The following is a 19,754-nucleotide window of genomic DNA, read 5'->3' as shown; positions in this document are numbered from 1 at the left end:
TGCCTTTGCACAGGCTCTATCTCCTAATACAGTCACCTTCTTAGATACTGAGTGTTACACCTTTAACATACGGATTGCGTGGGGACCCAGGGCAGCGCAGAGCATCCTTGTTGACCCTCACCATACGGGGTGCACGTCAGCCCCTGGGCCTTGTGCTCCCGGCTTCCTCTCCTGGGAGTCTGCTTCCCGGTAGCCACATGGTTCCTTCGGTCACTTCCTGTAGGCTTAGAGTGGCCTTTCCTCACCACCAAGCGTAAAGTAGTAACGTCACCCCTTCGGTCCTTGTCTGCCTCATGCCCTTGTGTTTTTCTCCAAGTGTAATGCTTGTGTAGATAGTCTGAGTTTGTCTTTATGTTGGTTCCTCTTACCTGTGCTAGCGTGTAGTAACCCCATGAGGACAGGGGCTCATGTGTGTTGAGTCTCCGCCGTGCCCCGGGGCTCAGAGTGGTGGCAGGCACACAGAGAACGCTCGGCAGGCAGATGTCTGTGAAATGAGTGCCTGAACCAGGTGCGCCCTGGTGTCCTGCCTTCTGGCTGGGTCGCCAGTCACCCCGGGAAGGGAGCCGTGGAAATACGTTTCCATCTAACGCTGTGACTGCCCCGGCCGCAGCCGTCCTTCTGTTTGCCCACCCTGGAACGGAAGCCAGGCTAGCGACTGTCTGGCTGTGCCCCCGTATGACTTTGTCCCAGATACGCTGATGCTGATACTTGGACGAGACACTGCTGACTTTGGTTTTTAAATTGCATTCCTGCGACCAGAACCTAGCCCGTATTAGCAACCTGCTTACCAAATCAGAAGGCACGTTGTATCGGGATAATACAATTTAGGTGGTCATGTTCCCAAGTGTCCCGTTGTATTGGGTAAAAATAGCTTTCCCCTTAGGAGCTGTGCAATACACCTGGTGTACCCAGGAGTGTTTGACATTGTCAGGTAATTTTATTTTTATCTTGACCTTAATTTTATCAACCGTTTCCCTGTAGTGGTAAAACCCCAAATTCTAAAATGTAGTATAAGTTATAAATAAAAGACAATATTTTTCTTGCATTTTATACAGCAACTGAAACACTCATGGAGACACATATAACTAACTTCTATTTATCAAATACCATCCTGGTCAAGGGCTCTTATACTTGGAGGCCCTTAGAATTCAAGACCTTGATATATGTCATTCATGCCTGTCTACAAACTTATAATTCCCAAGATCAGGGAAGCCAGCTTGGCTGACATTTAATGGTGAGGCTCCTGTACCACAGGACCTTTGCACATACAGTTTCCACAGGCTCAGCCGTTCCTTTCTCCATTCCTGTCCTGTTGTCATTTTTTAGTTCCATTCATTCTTCAGGACTTCATCCTCCTGGCTCCTTTTTTTTTGAGTTCTTGTTTATTTTCTTGGTTTTGTTTCTTTGTTACTTCCTATATAAAACTTACTCAATTTGGAATTATATAACTGTATGTTGTGCTATTTGACCATTATCACTGTCCAGCATGACATTTTTGAGCAGGGGCTATGTTTTTTTATTTGCCATTTGTGCTCACTGTCTAACATCGACCATTTAAATTATTCACTCGGTGAATGATTATTTGATATGCTGAATCCTTCATCCCCTCCGAAGTCCCACGCTGATATGAGTCAGAGGAGCCGAGCTGGAACCACACTTGAAAGAAACCTGCCCTTCAGTGGGCCGGTGGCACCAGCAGAATGGCTAGTTTCAGGCTTCTGAGCTACACTTATGAGCTACCTAGTCTTAGTTACAAAAGCATGACAATGTGTGCATGGTGCATGAGTAGCCACGATTGCTGTATCAGAAAATGATTGAAAAGACCAAAGTTCAGGTAGCTGTTTTGGCAGAGGGGTCATTTCTGCTGATAGCCTGGTAGCTTGGGGCCCCACCCTAGATGGTGGTAGGAACACATGAAAGGTAAAATGTCTTGAATCATGCATGTATGCCAGGTGTTGTGAAGAATATTTTACATGTTACTTACTTCATTGAATTCTCCCAACAACTCTGTAGGGTAGATGCCATTATTGTACCCATTTTGCTAATGTGGACACTGAGACTCGGAGATGTTAGGTAACCTGTGTGCTGTTGTAATAGGCAGTAAAATCAAACTTGGACATAGGCCAATTTCTTCTCCCATCTGAGAAGAAAGTTAAGGACACAGATTGTCCTTTTTCATCCTAAACCAATATTGCCCCTGTGAAATGGTCTTTAGGGGCTGTACTTTTAAGAGCAATTTGAAGTTCACAGAAAGATTGAGGGAAGGTACAGAGATTTCCTATACATTTGCCCCCATGCATGCACAACCTCCCCATTGTCAACATCCCTCACCAGAGGGGCGCATTTGTTACCCACACTGATGCATCTTAATCACCCAAAGTCCACAGTTTACGTTAGAGTTCACTCTTGGTGATGTACATTCTGTGGGTTTGGACAAATATGGTGACATGTATCCTCCATTATAATATCACATAGAGGGTTTTCACTGCTCTAAAAATCCCTCTGTGCTCCATCAGTTCTGCCCTCATCACCCTCCTCCTGCCCAAATTTCTGGCAACCATTGATAAATAGTTTGTTTATTAAGTGAGAGTCACGGAGGCAGAGAGACAGATTCTTGCATATGCCGTGACCAGGATCCACCTGTCAAGCCCCCTTACCCAGAGATGCTCTGCCCATCTGGTGCCGCCGCTCCATTGCTCAGTGACTGAGCTATCTAGTGCCTGAGGTGAGGCCATGGAGCCATCCTCAACAAATGGGGCCAACTTGTTCAAACCAATCAAGCCATGGGGAGAGAGAGAGAGAGAGAGAGAGAGAGAGAGAGAGAGAGAGAGAGAGAGAGAGAAAGAGAGAGAGAGAGAAGAGAAGGAGGAGGGGTGGAGAAGCCGATGGTCACTTCTCCTGTGTGCCCTGACTGGGATCAAATCCGGGACTTCCACATGCGGGGCCTACGCTCTACCACTGAGCCAGTTGGCCAGAGCCAATAAATGTATTTTAAGTGACAAAAATATTAAGACCCTTTGACTTTATTTCCATTTGTAGAAATAAAGGGAATAATTCTGTAAATCAGCATGTTTATCATTAGGCTCACATAACGTGCAGAGAGGACGTTGGGGTAAGGGGCGGGGTCTGGACGCAGCACGTGAGTGAGGGGGGGACCTCTGCTCCAGCGCAAACGCAGACACCGAGAAGCTCTGTGTCCCTTTGCTTGGCAATCATAAGCACATTAGGACTTGAGTCTTTTTTTTTTTTTTTTTAAAGAAAGAATACTGAAATGAAGGGAAAAGAATATTCGGTTGGTATGCCATCCGTAAGATAATTGATCTCCCTAATATTCAAGCCCTTGTGCTACTGAGCGTGTTGGCCGGTTGGGAACATGCGTGGGCAACGAGTCCCTCCTCCATACAGGAGGGGTTCCGGTCATTCCAGGGGGCGGTCTGGGGGGTCACGGTTGCTTCCTGGGAAAACCGCACGCACCCGTTGCTTTGCCTGCAGCCCTGCCTGCCCCTCTCCATCCATCTCTTTGGAGAGCTTTGTCAATTATGAAGTAATTAAGACAAATTTCCTCATTAATCTTGCAACCAAGGAAACACGCTGAGTCTCCCGCTTTCTGTTTGTCATGGTTCACCTGAAAGCATCCTAGAATTAACAGAGACGGGCCGTCATCACCCAAGGAACATGGGGCAGGTGTTGAGGTCCTGGGACTCAGAAGTGGCCCCCAATATGTGTGAAGGAAGTCCCCCTGGGGGCACTGTTACCTAGGAAACAGGAGTTTCTCTCTCAGTACAGCAACATGGGATTCCAACCTTCATCCCCTTGGCAAGTTTCCCCTCTCCTGTTCCCAATGATCCACAGCTGGATCAGGGGGTCTTGTCTCTGGTAACAGGAGGGTAAGTGGAGCCAGCATGCCATGCGGGTGTGTGGAAGGGACATCCCTGTGCGGTGGGAGCCGGCTGCCTGTCTCATTCAGTTTCTCCTGCTGGTTCTCACTGTCGGTTTTTACGGGAAGCGTTTATAGCAAATACTTGCCAAGTGTTTTCCACCAACATATAACTAAGGACGTTTTCACACGTTCCAGCGCTCTGTGAATGTTTGTTTCCACAATGCACAAAGAAGGTAGTGCACCGTCTCCCTAAATGGGCCTTTGAAGTGTGGGCTTTGGCCCAGTGAGCATGGGCTTCTCCGTTGGTCCTTCACTGGGGCCCCATCCTCGCTGGGGAGCAGTGGCCTGTGCAGCGCGCTCTTTTCTAAATTAGGTTCTCTTTGTGGCTCCGTGCTCCCAACTGCCGGGAAACACCTGGGTTCCGGGCACTCCCTACCATGGAGGAAGGCGTGAGGTTGGAGGTTGCTGGGAGCGTCGGAAGCCGTTGCTTCGGACAACATCCGCGGGAAGACGGAATGGGGAATAGAATTGACGGGGGTAAGGAGATGATTGTCACTCAGTTAAGATGCGTGTGAACGTACAGAAACAATACGGTATGGAAACTCTCCTGTAAAGACCAGGCAAGCTGGTTGGTGTTCTTGATAATGGACAGAGATGCTCGCTGGACCCTGGTCGGGCACTGCCAGCCCATCGAGGGGCCAGAGTTGCACCCCTTGCTGCCCATCCACTTGTCCACTGACCGCTTCACCAGTAAGCACCGACTGTATATGTAACTCTGGGGCAGTGGTGGGGCTTCACCGGCGACTGTCATGTGGTTCTTGACCTCCAGGGCTCCACCCCACCTGGCGAAGTAAGACACAAGCACTTCACCACAGTTTGGGGCAGACAGTGAGAACTGCTGTAAGAAAGGTACATATAGATAAGGCTGGGTGTTTGAGAGGCAGGATTGCCTATGATTTTATAGAGAAAACGACATTGGGTTGGGTCAGAAGAAGGGAAATTCAGACAGGGGCGGGAGGGGAGGCAGAAGAGGGGCGGGGTTTAAGGGACCCGTTTCCATCGGAGAAGACCACACCCGGACCCCCCCCCCCCCCCCCCCCCCCGCAGAGAAATCTCTCCCACTGCGGCAGGTGTAGCCAAGGCTAGGGATGCTTAGACTGAAGGAGATGTCAAGAGATGCATTTCATTGAAAATGCTGGGTTTAGAGACGAAAAATGTCCTTTCCGCCTGCCATTAAATTCCAGTAAATCAACCTATGGCTTATTTAGGTTTCAATAAGCAATTTTTTTTTTCATTGCAGCTGATTTAATACGTGTGTCGGAAGTTACGTAATCGGACGATGTTCCTGAAAATGTTGATTTAGCCATTTGTCCAGAAGAGGCTGATAAGAAACAGTGCTCTCTCGTCCCCTCTGCACCCCGCCCGCTCCGTTTCCCCAAACCAGAGCGGGTTCCCGAATCCGGGCGCTAAGCGGGGAGGACGCGGAAGGGTCCCACTTACAGGAATACATTCGGCCACGCGCCCTCCCAGAGCGAGTTCCATCCGGCTGCGTCGCAGGCAGTACCCGTGCAGTGTCACTTGGCTTTAAGACTGCAGTGACTGTTAAGACAGTGGCGACAGTTTCCCGGTTTCCAATTTTTCACCCCACGGCGGCTGTCAGGCGGCGGCCACGCCAGCCCCTCGGCGGTGTCTCGGCGTGGCCACCGGAGGAGGCGGGAGGCACTTGTGATGCGGGGCGCGCCGGCTGAGTGAAGCCCAGACGCTGCCCGGCGGGCTGGGTGATTTATGGCTGTCAATGCCCGAGATGCGGGTGGGGGATGGGGGGGTGCTCTTCTGACTTCCTTCACCGTCTCCTTCCCCGTTGCAATTAATCTTTATTACAGGCCCTAGCTCACCTCCGCTTGGCAGTGTTAAAAAAAAAAAAAAAGGAATGTCAGGAGAGAGCCTGGCATCAGCGGCCTCTCCTTCCAGGCTCAGCCTCTGGGGGAGGCGTATCTGGCACACCCATCGCGGCCCACGGGCCCCTTGGTTACTGAAAGGAAGACGTCCCTGTAAGAGAATGCAGGTGATACAGAAGGATATAAGAAGAGGGCCCTAGCAAATGAAGGTCTGTCCGCCTTACAAATCCCGTCCCTGCGTGTCTTCCCAATAGACTGCAAGCCCCCGGAGGTGGTATTTGGTTTGTATAAGGACTTTTAGCATCTAGCAAGTTACTTAGCCGGAATACGTGTTTAAGGAAATACTAGTAATGACTGGATCCCAGGGTATGGGAGAGAGTGGGGCTAGAATTTCAGCAGTGGAGTTGGGGGGTACAGTGCCTTGTTTATCCAAAAGTGGCCCTGGGACCAGCAGCAGCGACAGCATTCCCTGGGCGCCGGCTGGGGAGACAGGACCACAGGCTGACCCCCGTCTGCTGGCTCGGAGGCTGCATTTTAGCAGGGTCCTCAGGTGGTCCGGGAGAGCTTTCTGTTTGGGAAGCCCCGCCGTAGAATGTATCTGCAGAATACGGAGCTTCCACCAACACATGCAAAGGCACGCCTGAGGCTGGCAGGCACCTCAGCAGGACCCAGGGGAGCCCTGGACATCAGTGGCCACCGTCACTCCCCTCACAGCATCAGGGCGGCTGTCCTTGGGTGTCCTGTGACTAGCATCCTCGGGCCATTTTCTGAACCTTCACCTCTAGCACCTCTTTCCGCTCAGTCTCGAACCCGGTTTGGAAACAGAAGTGTTCCAGACCGCCCAAGAAGCAGTCCAGGCCGCAGTGGAGAAGTCACGAGGCTCGCCCGTGCGCTCAGCATGCCCGCCGGTCGCATTTTAAGTGCAGGTGCGTGACTCCAGCTCCGTGACAAGGTTTCCCTGTCTGTCACAGGTTCCGCCTTGATGGCTTGTGAGGACCAAGCAAGTTGAACGCAGGAGAGTTTGCACATGGTAACCACTCCATGTGTATTCTCTCTATTTATGATCAAGGTCAAATTCACATAACATAAAATTATCCATCTCAGAGTAAACGATTCAGCGACGTGGAGTACATTCACAATATTGTGCCAACACAGCCTCGATCAGATTCCAAGAAATTATAATCATCATCATCCCAAAAGGACACCCCCTACCCATTCATCAATTGCCCCCTGAGTTCCTTAACCCCATCCCCAGACAACTACCAATCTCTATTCTCTCTGGTAAAATTCATAATAATTTTAATAAAATAATTAAAAAATAAGAGTGCTTTTAACCCTTGTTAATGATATTTTTTTTTTATTAGTCACAGAATAAAACCCACCAAAGATCAGATTCACTTTTTCTTCCATCTCTTCTTCTTGCTCTCTACGCCTTTTTTAAAAAGGATGTCTGCTGGGAGGGTAGACACGGCATAACTTGACATCGGAGGTTTGTCAAGTGTGGCCACACATGAGTCGTATCGGCACCCCCCCCCCCCGGCAATGTGTCAGAAATGCAGATTCCCGAGTCTAAGCCAAGAACCATCACTCCTGGGTGTGGAGCCCCCCCCCCCCGCAATCTGTGTTTCAGTAAGTTTCCAGATGATTGCGATGCAACTTCGAGCCAGAGAACCAGTGCTTTAAACAAACGAGCTGTTACCTCTGCGACCTCTCCGTGCAGTTGCTGAGGTCTGCAGGTGCTGCCACACCTGTGCCGCCCCCGGGCTCAGGAGTACTGGCATAAGAGAGGAGGCTGTATCCAGCCCAGCTTCTCGGGCTGGGGGGGCAGGGACATCAAACTGGAGTCACCCTGCTGTCCTTAATCCTCCCTGGTCTCTGTACCGCCCAGCTCCCCCCTCGGAGGGAGGGCTTTTCTGCCGAGCGGGGTCTGGGTTGCCGGGTAAGCCTCACACAGCCCGCTTGGTGCTTGCACTGAATCAAAGCTCGGGCCCTGTTTCTTTTTTTGGTTGATTAATGTTCAATTCGAGGTCTATTATGGACCTTCAGGCTTTAATTACTATACCATTACCCAGTCAGTTTCTTGCCATTTTATATTTATGGCTTTTATTATGCCTCTGTATGTGCAATTGCCTAATTTTATTCTGGAAGGATTTCATCTCATTAGAGGGGTCTGAAACCTTTCTTCTCCTTGGTCCAGATTTCTGTTTATCTCGGTTCCCTGTCTGCACTTGCTACTTTGTTTCTTCACCAGTGGGGCCCCCTGTTCCTCCTTTCTCTCTGTTCTCTGGGATGCATTGTTCTTTTGTCCTTGGAAGCAGCTCTGGGTGTCCTATTCCTGGTCACACTCCGAACTCGGTGGTCACATCTGAACTGCACGGTGTCACTGGCCCTGTCCAAGGCCATGAGGGGCTGGCTTGTCTAGCATCAGGGAAGATGTGCTGGTGGAGCCTTTTCCTTTTTCAAAAGAATGCTGCTAAAAATAAATTCTAAGTGTTCCCTGAAATGCTTTGCTAACACTCCCTCCCTCGGTAACCCCACTGCCTCAGAAGAATTTAAGGCTTGGTTTACTTGTATTTTTTTTTTTTTTTTTAGTTGTCAGCCCAGACCTGCTGAATCAGGCTTTGGTTCGATATTGGTGCCCATTCAAATTTGAGAGCCACGTTTCCAAAGAGACGCTGGAAGAACCTGTCCACGTCAGGGATAGTATTTCTCCCCCCCACCCCGAGTCCTTCCTTTGTCGGAAAGCAAGGTTAACAGTCTCTACAGCAGTTGAGTTTTTTTTTTTTCTGTTGTGTGTGTGTTTTCAACAGCTGTGCCCTAGAGCTATAAGAATATTTCAGGAAAGCCCATAGTGACACCCTGGAACAAGAGGTCCTGCGGTTATCATTACGGGAGTAGAGCGCTTGTGTTCACTGCTGAGGGCTGGCGGGCTCTCGGGCGCTAAGAGATCTTTACCTCCAGTGTACTGTGTCATTTAATCTTTGCAGCCCTTCCTTAGTGAGGAGGGATTTCCCTCCCAACTTTTAAAAAAAAATCAGACTTATTGGGGTGACCTTGGTTAATCACACTGTAGCTGTTTCTAGTGCACCGTCCTGTGATGTGGCATCTGCCTGTCGCATTGTGTGCTCACCACCCAGAGCAGGGGTCCCCAAACTACGGCCCGCGGGCCACATGCGGCCCCCTGAGGCCATTTATCCGGCCCCCACCGCACTTCCGGAAGGAGCACTTCTTTCATTGGTGGTCAGTGAGAGGAGCACATTGACCATCTCATTAGCCAAAAGCAGGCCCATAGTTCCCATTGAAATACTGGTCAGTTTGTTGATTTAAATTTACTTTTCTTTATTGTAAATATTGTATTTGTTCCCGTTTTGTTTTTTTACTTTAAGATATGTGCAGCCTGACCAGGTGGTGGCGCAGTGGATAGAGCGTTGGACTGGGATGTGGAGGACCCAGGTTCGAGACCCTGAGGTTACCAGCTTGAGCGTGGGCTCATCTGGTTTGAGCAAAGCTCACCAGCTTGAACCCAAAGTCGCTGGCTCGAGCAAGGGGTTACTCGGTCTGTTGAAAGCCTGCGGTCAAGGCACATATGAGAAATCAATCAATGAACAATTAAGGTGTTGCAATAAAAAACTAATGATTGATGCTTCTCGTCTCTCTCCATTCCTGTCTGTCTGTCCCTATCTATCCCTCTCCCTGGCTCTCTCTCTGTCTCTGTAACAACAACAACAACAAAAATAGATATGTGCAGATATGTGCAGTGTGCATAGGGATTTGTTCATAGTTTTTTTATAGTCCGGCCCTCCAACGGTCTGAGGGACAGTGAACTGGCCCCCTGTGTAAAAAGTTTGGGGACCCCTGACCCAGAGTCTAGTCTCCGTCCGTCACCGATTTTTACAGGGGAGACCTAAGGTGGAAGGCAGTGCATCGAGTCACGAAGGCTGTCAGAGGTAGCCTCAGGAAAGTCATTTCTTTCCGGAGCCACAGTGCGGCCCACCTGTCTGTTACCGCGTCAAGGACTTCCCTGGTCAGAGCTGTGTTGCCATGTCACCCTCTCCTTTCTCGGCAGGAATAGCCACAGTGCATTTTGGCAAGATCAGTAACCAAGAATGTGATCTCTGGGCCCACCAGCGCCTATACGTTCCTGAGCTGCCTCTCTCTATTTCTGTGTGATGTGACCTGGGGCCAATGATACAGCATGGCTTGGCCTCAGTTTCCCCACCTGTGAAGTGGGAGGTTGCAGGATTTCCACCACGTGGCAGTCAGTACAGGTGCTTTAAACAAGACACTCAAAGCACTTAGCATGAGTCCTGGGACGTCAGTGCCCTGGATAAACATTTAGCTGGTGTTTCCCCTTCTGTGCACCTTTCAAAAAGCCAACTTCTCTAGGTTCCTTTACTTGGGGCTCACTTGCCTCACCTGTAAAACGGGGGCGTTGGGTGAGATGGACGAGCCTGGGCTTCGGACCTGTTCTGGTTTGTCTTTCCGCGTGGCGTGCTTTCTGTCGCTGTGCCGTGCTCCGGTCTTTGCCCATTTAATATCGTCACATTAGGGCTTTGGCACTGGAAATATTGGAGGAACCCTTTGTAAAGTAGATGATTGTCTGACCACAGTTCAAGTGTATACATGATTCTGGTTGCCCCGTGAGGAAAGCACTGTGCTTCACGTGACCCTTGGAGGTAAAACAGCGTGAAAAAAAAAGCCTCCATCGAGAGAAGTGCTGGGGCCCCCAAGGCGCAGAAAGGATGGACTTGCCCCCGACAGGGAGCATGTAGACCAGTGGAGGAAAGCGTGTCAGGGACAACGGCGGACCACAAGCCAGCAGGTGATGCTCAGGCTGAGAGGGCAGGTGGCCCCCGGGGTCAGAGAAGAGGCAGTGCTTGAGGGTGGCCGGCCTGGTACTCAGCACGTAATGGTCACGCCCAGGCAAATAAGTTCATGATCTGCACCACTGTGAACTCAGTGTTTATGGAAATAAAGCCCTTGGGGACCATTCACAACAGCTCTGCTCCCTCCCCCTGAGGGATCGTTACTTATCTTCAGGGATAAATGCGCTAAGAGAGAACCTTATACCTTTGTCCTGGAGGGGCTGGGATGGATGGACTCCCTTTAATGAGATAGAGGACATTAATCAAAGTTCTCTGAGCCTCTTGGACTTGAAATCTATTGTATTTTATGGCAGCAGGTATGTGAAGGCAATTGCGAGTTATGATGGGGCAGGAAGATTTGGAAATAGAAGACCTTACAAACTGAATTTCTGGACTGACCGCCCTGTGATCTAAGCAGGTCACCTCTCCCACCTGTTTTGACATTCTAATTTTTTTTTTTTTGACAGAGACAGAAAGAGAGTCAGAGAGAGGGACAGATAAGGACAGACAGACAGGAAGAATGAGAGATGAGAAGCATCAAGTCTTCGTTGTGGCACCTTAGTTGTTCATCGATTGCTTTCTCATATATGCCTTGATGGGGGTCAGGGGGCTACAGCACAGCGAGCAACCCCTTGTTCAAGCCAACAACCTTGGGGTCAAGCCAGCGACCATGGAGTCTTGTCTATGATCCCACGCTTAAGCCAGCCACCCTGTGCTCAAGCTGCTGAACCACGCTTACGCCGGCGACTTCAGGGTTTCGAACCTGGGTCCTCCGCATTCCAGTCCGACTCTATCCACTGCGCCACTGCCTGGTCAGGCTTGACATTCTTAATAAAATGATAAATACCTGCTTATCAATCTCATGGACTTACTGGAGAGCAGTTGATATATATATATATATATATATATATATATATATATATATATATATATATATACATCCTCTAAACTGTAAAGTCTTTTATGACAGTCGTTATACTTAATGTTGCGCAGTGCTTTACTTTAGAAAGCAGGCAGACAGTTACAACGTCCTCAGGTGCGTGGTGTCTGAGATGAGCCATAAGCGTGGATGTTAGTGCTCCGTCCGTCCGTCCTGCTTTCTGTTTCAGCACCTGTGCTCTTAAAACTCAAGAGTAAGGAGGCCCTGGCTGGTTGGCTCAGCGGTAGAGCGTCGGCCTGGCGTGCGGGGGACCCGGGTTTGATTCCCGGCCAGGGCACATAGGAGAAGCGCCCATTTGCTTCTCCACCCTCCCCTCCTTCCTCTCTGTCTCTCTCTTCCCCTCCCGCAGGCGAGGCTCCATTGGAGCAAATATGGCCCGGGCGCTGGGGATGGCTCCTTGGCCTCTGCCCCAGGCGCTAGAGTGGCTCTGGTCGTGGTAGAGCGATGCCCCGGAGGGGCAGAGCATCGCCCCCTGGTGGGCAGAGCGTCGCCCCTGGTGGGCGTGCCGGGTGGATCCCGGTCGGGCGCATGCGGGAGTCTGTCTGACTGTCTCTCCCCGTTTCCAGCTTCAGAAAAATACAAAAAAAAACAAACAAACTCAAGAGTAAGGAAAACGTAAAGATGAGAAATAGGCCTTGATATATCTTTTCTTTCCTTTTATAATTTATTTTTTAAATGTTATTTGGAAAATTAAGTTTAATGGGGTGACACACTGATCAATAAGAGTACACAGGTTCCGGGTGACCGTCTCCATAGCATTGGGACTGTTGATTGCGTTGTGTGCCCATCACCCAAAGTCAAATCATTTTCTGTCACCTTATATTTGTCCCTCTTTACTCCCTTCCTCCCCACCCCTCCCCCCCCCCGTCACCACTTCACTTTTATCTTTGCCCATGAGTCTCAGTTTTATATCCCACCTGTGTGTGAAATCCTGTGGTTCTGAGTTTGTTCTGATTTACTTATTTCACTCAGTGTAACGGTCTCAGGTTCTAAGTGGAACTTCTCAAAATGTCTCCTGTGAACACGGTTGATATCAGAATGTTGGAATCGAGTGTAGAGAGAGCAGTGTGTTGAATTTTAAAACCAGCTACTCTACTGTCCAGTCTAAGAATTATTTCTCATTACAGTAATGTCTGATTAGTAACATTCGTCATCCGTAGTCTTTCCTAAAATACTTCTGTGAGAATGTTGACCTGAACGGTTAGCTCGGGTAACTCCCCAGGTTTGTTATCGGCCTTGTCCGAGGGACCCCATCACGGAGGAAGGTGTGTTTGCCCTTCGGTGGGCTAACATGGTCAGACAGATGGTCTATTAAATCATAAAGAGTAGGGCTTCCGCAGGCTGATTTCCATATTGATTACTTAAATTGCTCCTTAATTTAGTGTCCGATAATAAACGGTGCCTGGGAAGTGTTTCCAGGAACATTTATTGGCTGCAGTAATTCCACTGACAGGGTATGCAGATCATGGCCTCATCCAGTATTGATGGGCTCATGAAATGTTAATAGAATGTTAATGCGAAGTGCGTGGGGGAGGGAGGATGTCTGCCTGGGGAGCTACCTGTCTCCCGGCTTTTCTTTCTGTTGCCTTGTCTCCCTGCTCTGTGTTTTCCCTTCATTTCCATCATCGGGAGACTCGGGTTTGCGCCTTGACGCGTACCGCCGTCCCAGAGACACGATTTTTAAAAGAGAGATACAGGTTCCCGGAGGGATGGGCATTCAGTTGTTCTTCCCTCCTGCTCGCCTGGGTTGGAATTCCCGGCTGGAAGCAGAAAGGACTCCTCGGTCCAATGAGGAGCTCTAGGCTCAGGCAGGCTGTCCGCAAGCGACCTGGAGGAGGAACCCAGACTTCTAAGGACCCCTCGCTGGTTGCTCCCCGGTCGGCAGGCGAAGGCATTTCTTTGGGGTTTATGTGCAGCTTCTTCAGAAAAAAACAAACAACGAAAACCAACCAACCCAGACAGAACCTGTGCTTCTGAAGGAGACTGCCAGGAAGAATTTTTGTCATCAATCCCGAGGGCAGCAGAGGCTGTGTTCATGGCGGCATTCAGTGCGTTAATTTATGGGCTGAAGCAGATGTCGCAAACTGGAGAAGTCCCACAGAATGGGATGGTTCATTGACTTCTCGGACAGTCATGAGAGTGATAATAAAGCGCTTGTATTAAAGTCTGCAGGGACTGCCCGGGATGCCTCCCGAGAGCAAGGAGATGTAATACGTTAAGTGATTAGTTGTGGTCACGGCCAGGTGGACGTGCCATGCTGGAAGGGACGTCCCCCGTTGGAAACAATTGATGTGTCACTGGGGTACTGCCAGCGCACTTCATAAATTGGGTATGAGTGTGTGTGTATGAGTGTGTGTGTGTGTGTGTGTGTGTGTGTGTTGTCATGGTGTTTATGCAGAAAATAAAGAGGGAGCAGGTTATGATTAAAATCCTCCTTTGTTTTTGTTTTTTTTTTTTTTATTTTTTTTTCTGTATTTTTCTGAAGCCGGAAACGGGGAGAGACAGACAGACTCCCGCATGCACCCGACCGGGATCCACCCGGCACGCCCACCAGGGGGCGATGCTCTGCCCCTCCGGGGCGTCGCTCTGTTGCAACCAGAGCCACTCTAGGCCTGGGGCAGAGGCCGAGGAGCCATCCCCAGCGCCCGGGCCATCTTTGCTCCAGTGGAGCCTTGGCTGCGGGAGGGGAAGAGAGAGACAGAGAGGAAGGAGAGGGGGAGGGGTGGAGAAGCAGATGGGTGCTTCTCCTGTGTGCCCTGGCTGGGAATTGAACCCGGGACTTCTGTACGCCAGGCCAACGCTCTACCACTGAGCCAACCGGCCAGGGCCCTCCTTTGGTTTTAAACAACCCATGCTACACTGAGCTCCCTCTCTCTATAAACCGTGTGTATCCTTCTTCCTTTTCTTCCTCTTTCTGTGCTTCTTTCCTCCATCCAAATAGCCTTCCTTCTGTCTGCCTTCCCTGCAAGCCTTTCTGCCTTCTGTGACTGAGGACAGTGTGCGGAGTGGCCCCACAGGCCCAGCCTGAGCCACCCAGGGTCCTGTCGGGGACACGGCCGGGCCCTACAGAAGGAATGTGCTCTCTCCCTCTCTCTCTCTGACTCCCTCGTGTGCCCTCTCCACATGCGGGCACCTTTTCAGAACAAAGCAGGTCACGTCACTCGCCCGTCGAAGCCTCGTGGTGAGCCTGATGGAGTTATAGAATGACATCCCACACGGCCCCAGGGCTGTGGCCCTGGACCACCGCTAATGCTCCTGGGCATGCTCGGGCTCCCCTGTCTCTGGACCGGGGCCCTGCACCACTCAGACCCCTCCCCACTGCACACCCTGTTCAACCCGAGGCCTCTGGGCTTGACCCCTCTGCCTGGCGTGTGTGCTCTTCCCCGACAGGGACGTGCAGGCTCTTTCTCATCCTTCGGTTCCCGGTCCTCGCCCGGTCACCTGAACCCTCGTCCTACCCAGCCCTTCCCCTCAGTCTCCCCTCCTTGGCCGTAGCACCTGCGTAGACTTTGATCGCCTCCGCTGTTTTCTGTCTCCCCCCATCAGAATGAATGTTCCCTCATGAGGTCAGACCCTGGCCTGGCTTCTTCTCCCCCGGATGGGGCCTAGGCGTCTTCCTGGCAGATAGTAAGCTGCTCAGTCATTGTTGCTGGTTGTGTGAATAAACACCGTTCCCGCCAACGAAGTGTTCACAGCCTACGGGGGGGGGGGGGGGGGGACCACGTGACTCGTGCGCAGCATTGTCGTAGACCTCCCAGGTGTGGCTCTGGAGGTGCCGGACTATCCCTGGGGGGTCGGAGGCGGCGTCCGAGGTAAACATGCTGGCTGTTCCTTCTGTGAACATAGGAATGTGGAGTTTAGTTAACTTTTTTTTTTTTTTTGTACTTTTCTGAAGCTGGAAATGGGGAGAGACAGTCAGTCAGACTCCCGCATGCGCCCGACCGGGATCCACCCGGCACGCCCACCAGGGGGTGATGCTCTGCCCACCAGGGGCAATGCTCTGCCCCTCTGGGGCGTCGCTCTGTTGCGACCAGAGCCACTCTAGCGCCTGGGGCAGAGGCCAAGGAGCCATCCCCAGCGCCCGGGCCATCTTTGCTCCAATGGAGCCTCGGCTGCGGGAGGGGAAGAGAGAGACAGAGAGGAAGGAGAGGGGGAGGGGTGGAGAAGCAGATGGGCGCTTCTCCTGTGTGCCCTGGCCGGGAATCGAACCCGGGACTTCTGCATGCCAGGCCGACACTCCACCACTGAGCCAACCGGCCAGGGCCGAGTTTAGTTAACTTTAAACTAGAATTTTGTTGTTGTATTTTACTTTTGTGTAATCCAGGGGCAGCATGGCTACTGTACACGGCTTTGCAGCAGGAATAAGGAAACAGGAGTATTTACTAGGTGGCCCAAAGGGTTTTCAGGGGAAGGGTGGAGGACAGGGATGGACCTTTGCCACAGGAACAAGTGTGACCCGCCACTCAGGTGCTCCCAAGGCCCTCTGCACTCCCCTCCGCTTTTCTCTGCATTTTGTCTCTCTTTATCTTAATTCTTTTACGTAACTCCTGCACTCGCACCCCGTAGCTGCAGTCAGCCTCGCTGGGCTGGGTTTTCCCTTTTCCTGAGATCAGTCCCAGGGAAGGACTCTGGTTGGTCCAGTTTGTGTCAGACGTCCCTCAGGTGTGGTCCAATCAGCTAAGGTCAGGGGTGAGACACGGACACTTCCGTGAGAAAACAGGTGACGGAAGTCACAGACCAAGCGTTGCTGTTCCCAGGAGAGGGAAGACGTGGCCGGTAGGACACGTGAGTGATTTCATCAAGTAAGAGCAATTCTCTATTGCACCGTTCTGTAAAGCTCTCTCGGTAGGCATCTCTGTACGTGACAACCTACCGGCCAGATGTCCTCTTCCAGGGGCTGGGAGGCCGTGGGAGGCCTGGAACACGTACGAGTTCCAGGTTCTACGTGCCGAGAACACACCCAGAGTGCAGCGCTGTCCTGGCCCCCAGAGCTTCGCGCCCCTGTCTCTGTGGCAGGGGAGCCCCATCTTTGCCGTCTCACACGCGCTCTCTCCCCTTTGTGACCTGTCACCTTTGCTGCCCGCAGATCGTGCTGGAGAACAGCAGCAGAGAGGACAAGCACGAGTGTCCCTTCGGCCGCAGCAGCATCGAGCTGACCAAGATGCTGTGTGAGATCCTGAAAGTGGGCGAGCTGCGTAAGTACACCCGTCCCCCAGGTGGGGGCGCAGCCGCCGAGGTCAGCGCTGGGGGAGGGCGTGCGGGGGCGGTGGGGAGGGGCGTGTGGGGGCGGTGTGGGGGGGCGTGCCCCTACCCCCACACGGAACTCCCAGAGCGCTGACGGCTCTTCCTAGCATCCGGCATCACGGGGACCACCCGTCATTCTCTGGCCCAGGTTTTGTGGTGTGGGCATTTCTGCGCGTCTGCTCCAGGAATCCGTGTTACTAAAATCTGTAAGAATGGGGCCGTTCGCAGGTGCTATGATTGAGTTTCAAGTATTATAAAAACGAGTATATGTTACAACAGCCTTGCATTTCACACTCGGTTAGGAAAAAGACCTATGAATTCCTTTAAAAAATAATAAAATAAAAAATCCAGGTTTTAGCCTACCAGCGGATCATTTTCTTTTCTTTTGAAACTGCTTTTCTCTAGAAAGAAAGAAAAGATTGAATACCTTTAATGAAAGCTCTTGCTCACGGTATTTCACTTCCTTAAAATACCTTCTCTCAGAAGGAAGGAATTGCTGAGGAAAATGGGCAGCTTGGTTATGAACACTGTGACCAGAGACGGGCTTCTTGCCCTTTCTCTTGTCTTACAAAATGCAGGAGAGGACGCCCAGGGAAAGAGGGCACGACCAATTTCTTGTCTGTTGCTCGTTGGCCTCGCTTGGCTTCAACCTGTTAAAGTAGATCTCTGCTTGAACCTGGCCGACAGCCACTGTCCACGGGAGCCTCGTGGAGGCGACTGGTGGCCTCCCCTCCCCTCCGCCTCTCTGAGGTCACGGAGCAGACCCACCTATCCATCCTCCCCTGTGGGCTCAGTGCCGTGGGCACCAGAGAACACCGTTTGTGGCAGAGAAATGTTGGGGGTTTGGTATTCTTGTGGAAGCATATATATGTATGTATGTATGTATGTACATACATATATATTTCAATGCCTGTCACCAGTTCTAAAGTCTACATTTTGCAGTGTTGTGATAGTTGAAGTGTTTAGGTCGACCTGTTGCTCAGCATGCATTGCAAAAGCCATTCCGGACATTTGGCCAGGCTAACGAAAGACCCCTACGTGGCTGAAGTCAACATGCCTAAATGAGTTGTTTTCTGCTCATAAAATATTCAAGGCTTGCTGCGTTCCGATCGAGTCCTAGACATCAGATGATGAAGCACCCTGTGCTAAGAGGGAAATTGCTTTTTAATGGATTGCCCCATGCCCGTTGCCATATTAAATAAGTTACTAATATGGAAAACAAATTCGAGTGCGCCCTCACGTTGAAGGAGATGTCTGTTTTTCTCCTGAGAAAATTAGCCTGGCAAACACATCCATCACCTCTCGGTGGGGTTGAGTCTGCTTTTCTCCGTTTCTGTGTCCGTGGGTCTTTCCAGGTTTGGGCTCGCGATTGACCTTGGAGATCATGGTCATTTCAGATCCGAAAGCAAATGCTGAGACCAGAGATGTACCCGATTAAAATATCTCACTGATTGAAAATAAAAGGACATAATACACAAGTAGAAAGATTCAATTTTCTAGATACACTTTGTTTTGGGCTATAATTTAAGGTGTTTTAAGGAAACTCACTTCTGAATTACCATTTATATTCTGGTGTCCAAAGCAAACATAGTAATAATGTTCAATGAAATGACTGATATCAAGTATTTATGCTGGTTTTTTTTTTCTATTACTTTTTAAAAAAGTGCTAGTTTTCTGGTTTCCAGTTTTTGACATTTCAAGAGGCCAGTGTTTAACGGTGTGGCAGAAAAAAACAAGGCCTATTTATATTCACAAGGTACTTTATCAAAGTTATTTAAATGACGCCTGGAACACCCCCAGGAGTTAATCAAAATCAGTGGCATCTATGTTGAATAATGAAGAGAGTACTCGCACTTCCTGCGTGCTGTCGGGGTCACTGAGCCCCCGTTGGTGTCCGGGGTGCCTGAAGAACAGTGCGGACAGAGGAGGGGGCGTCCGCTGCTGGCATCTGGGCATCGGGATGACCCTCTTTTAAATCACAGCTCAGCTGCTCATTGGATGCCTTGGGCATACATCTTCTCAGTTCCGAGCTTCTGGGTCTGTATCTGAAAAATAAAGATAATACCTGCTGCACACAGTTGTCGGAAGGGCTAAACGAGATCAGGGCTAAACGAGATCAGTTCTGTTGCGAGTGGTAGACTCTCACTTCCCGTGAGCAAACTCCCGGTGACACTGGGGACGGGGAGAGTGCTCCGGCTTCCACGACAGCTGGAACCAGGACCTGGAACGATGCCGCTTGTTCTTGGCTCTCTGCCTTCAGATTAAAATGATTCTTTTTGATCTGCTTTCTCCAGGAGGTTCTTTGGAGAGCAAGGCACTTATTTTCCTTTCGTTTCAGTTTTTAAACTAGGCATGGTGGTTAGTGAGGGGACGGGGAAGGGGAGGTGCCCTTACGGAAGACGACGGCGGCACCGACAAACCCACGGCACTCCTTCCAGACGCGGAGTCCTTGTAAGGATTCTAACGGGGCTAACAATTGGTAACTGTTGTCTGTTGTTATAGCACTGCCCTCAAATCAGTACGTCCTTGAAGGATGCAAGGAAAACTTGGCTCCTGATACAAATTTAGGTTCATTACGAATCTTTTGGATATGTGACAGCTAACCCAATTATAGTCCAATGCTAGATAGAGCTGGATATATAGATCACTTCTTTTTGGCTCTCATTCATTCATCCATCCATCCATTCAATAACCATAGGGTTCCTTGTCTATACGTCAGGGTCTAATCCAGGGGTCCCCAGACTTTTTACACAGGGGGCCAGTTCACTGTCCCTCAGACCATTGGAGGGCCAGACTATAAAAAAAACTATGAACAAATCCCTATGCACACTGCACATACCTTATTTTAAAGTAAAAAAACAAAACAGGAACAAATACAATATTTAAAATAAAGAACAAGTAAATTTAAATCAACAAACTAACCAGTA

At 50.3% G+C, this 19,754-nt stretch overlaps 1 protein-coding gene across 11 annotated transcripts in view; it reads left to right on the top strand.

Annotated features, from left to right (window-relative positions):
* ELMO1 (engulfment and cell motility 1) overlaps positions 1-19,754 on the top strand; it is a 485,801-nt gene that overhangs the window by 249,793 nt on the left and 216,254 nt on the right. For all 11 annotated transcript variants that reach the window (XM_066239171.1, XM_066239176.1, XM_066239180.1 and 8 more), the window contains one exon: positions 16,670-16,778. In XM_066239171.1, coding sequence (XP_066095268.1) covers positions 16,670-16,778 — 109 coding nt within the window. The remainder of the gene's footprint in view (positions 1-16,669; positions 16,779-19,754) is intronic.

Source organism: Saccopteryx bilineata, chromosome 7 (assembly GCF_036850765.1).
Source record: "Saccopteryx bilineata isolate mSacBil1 chromosome 7, mSacBil1_pri_phased_curated, whole genome shotgun sequence".
NCBI lineage: Eukaryota > Metazoa > Chordata > Mammalia > Chiroptera > Emballonuridae > Saccopteryx > Saccopteryx bilineata.
This window is presented reverse-complemented; position numbering and strand designations above follow the sequence as displayed.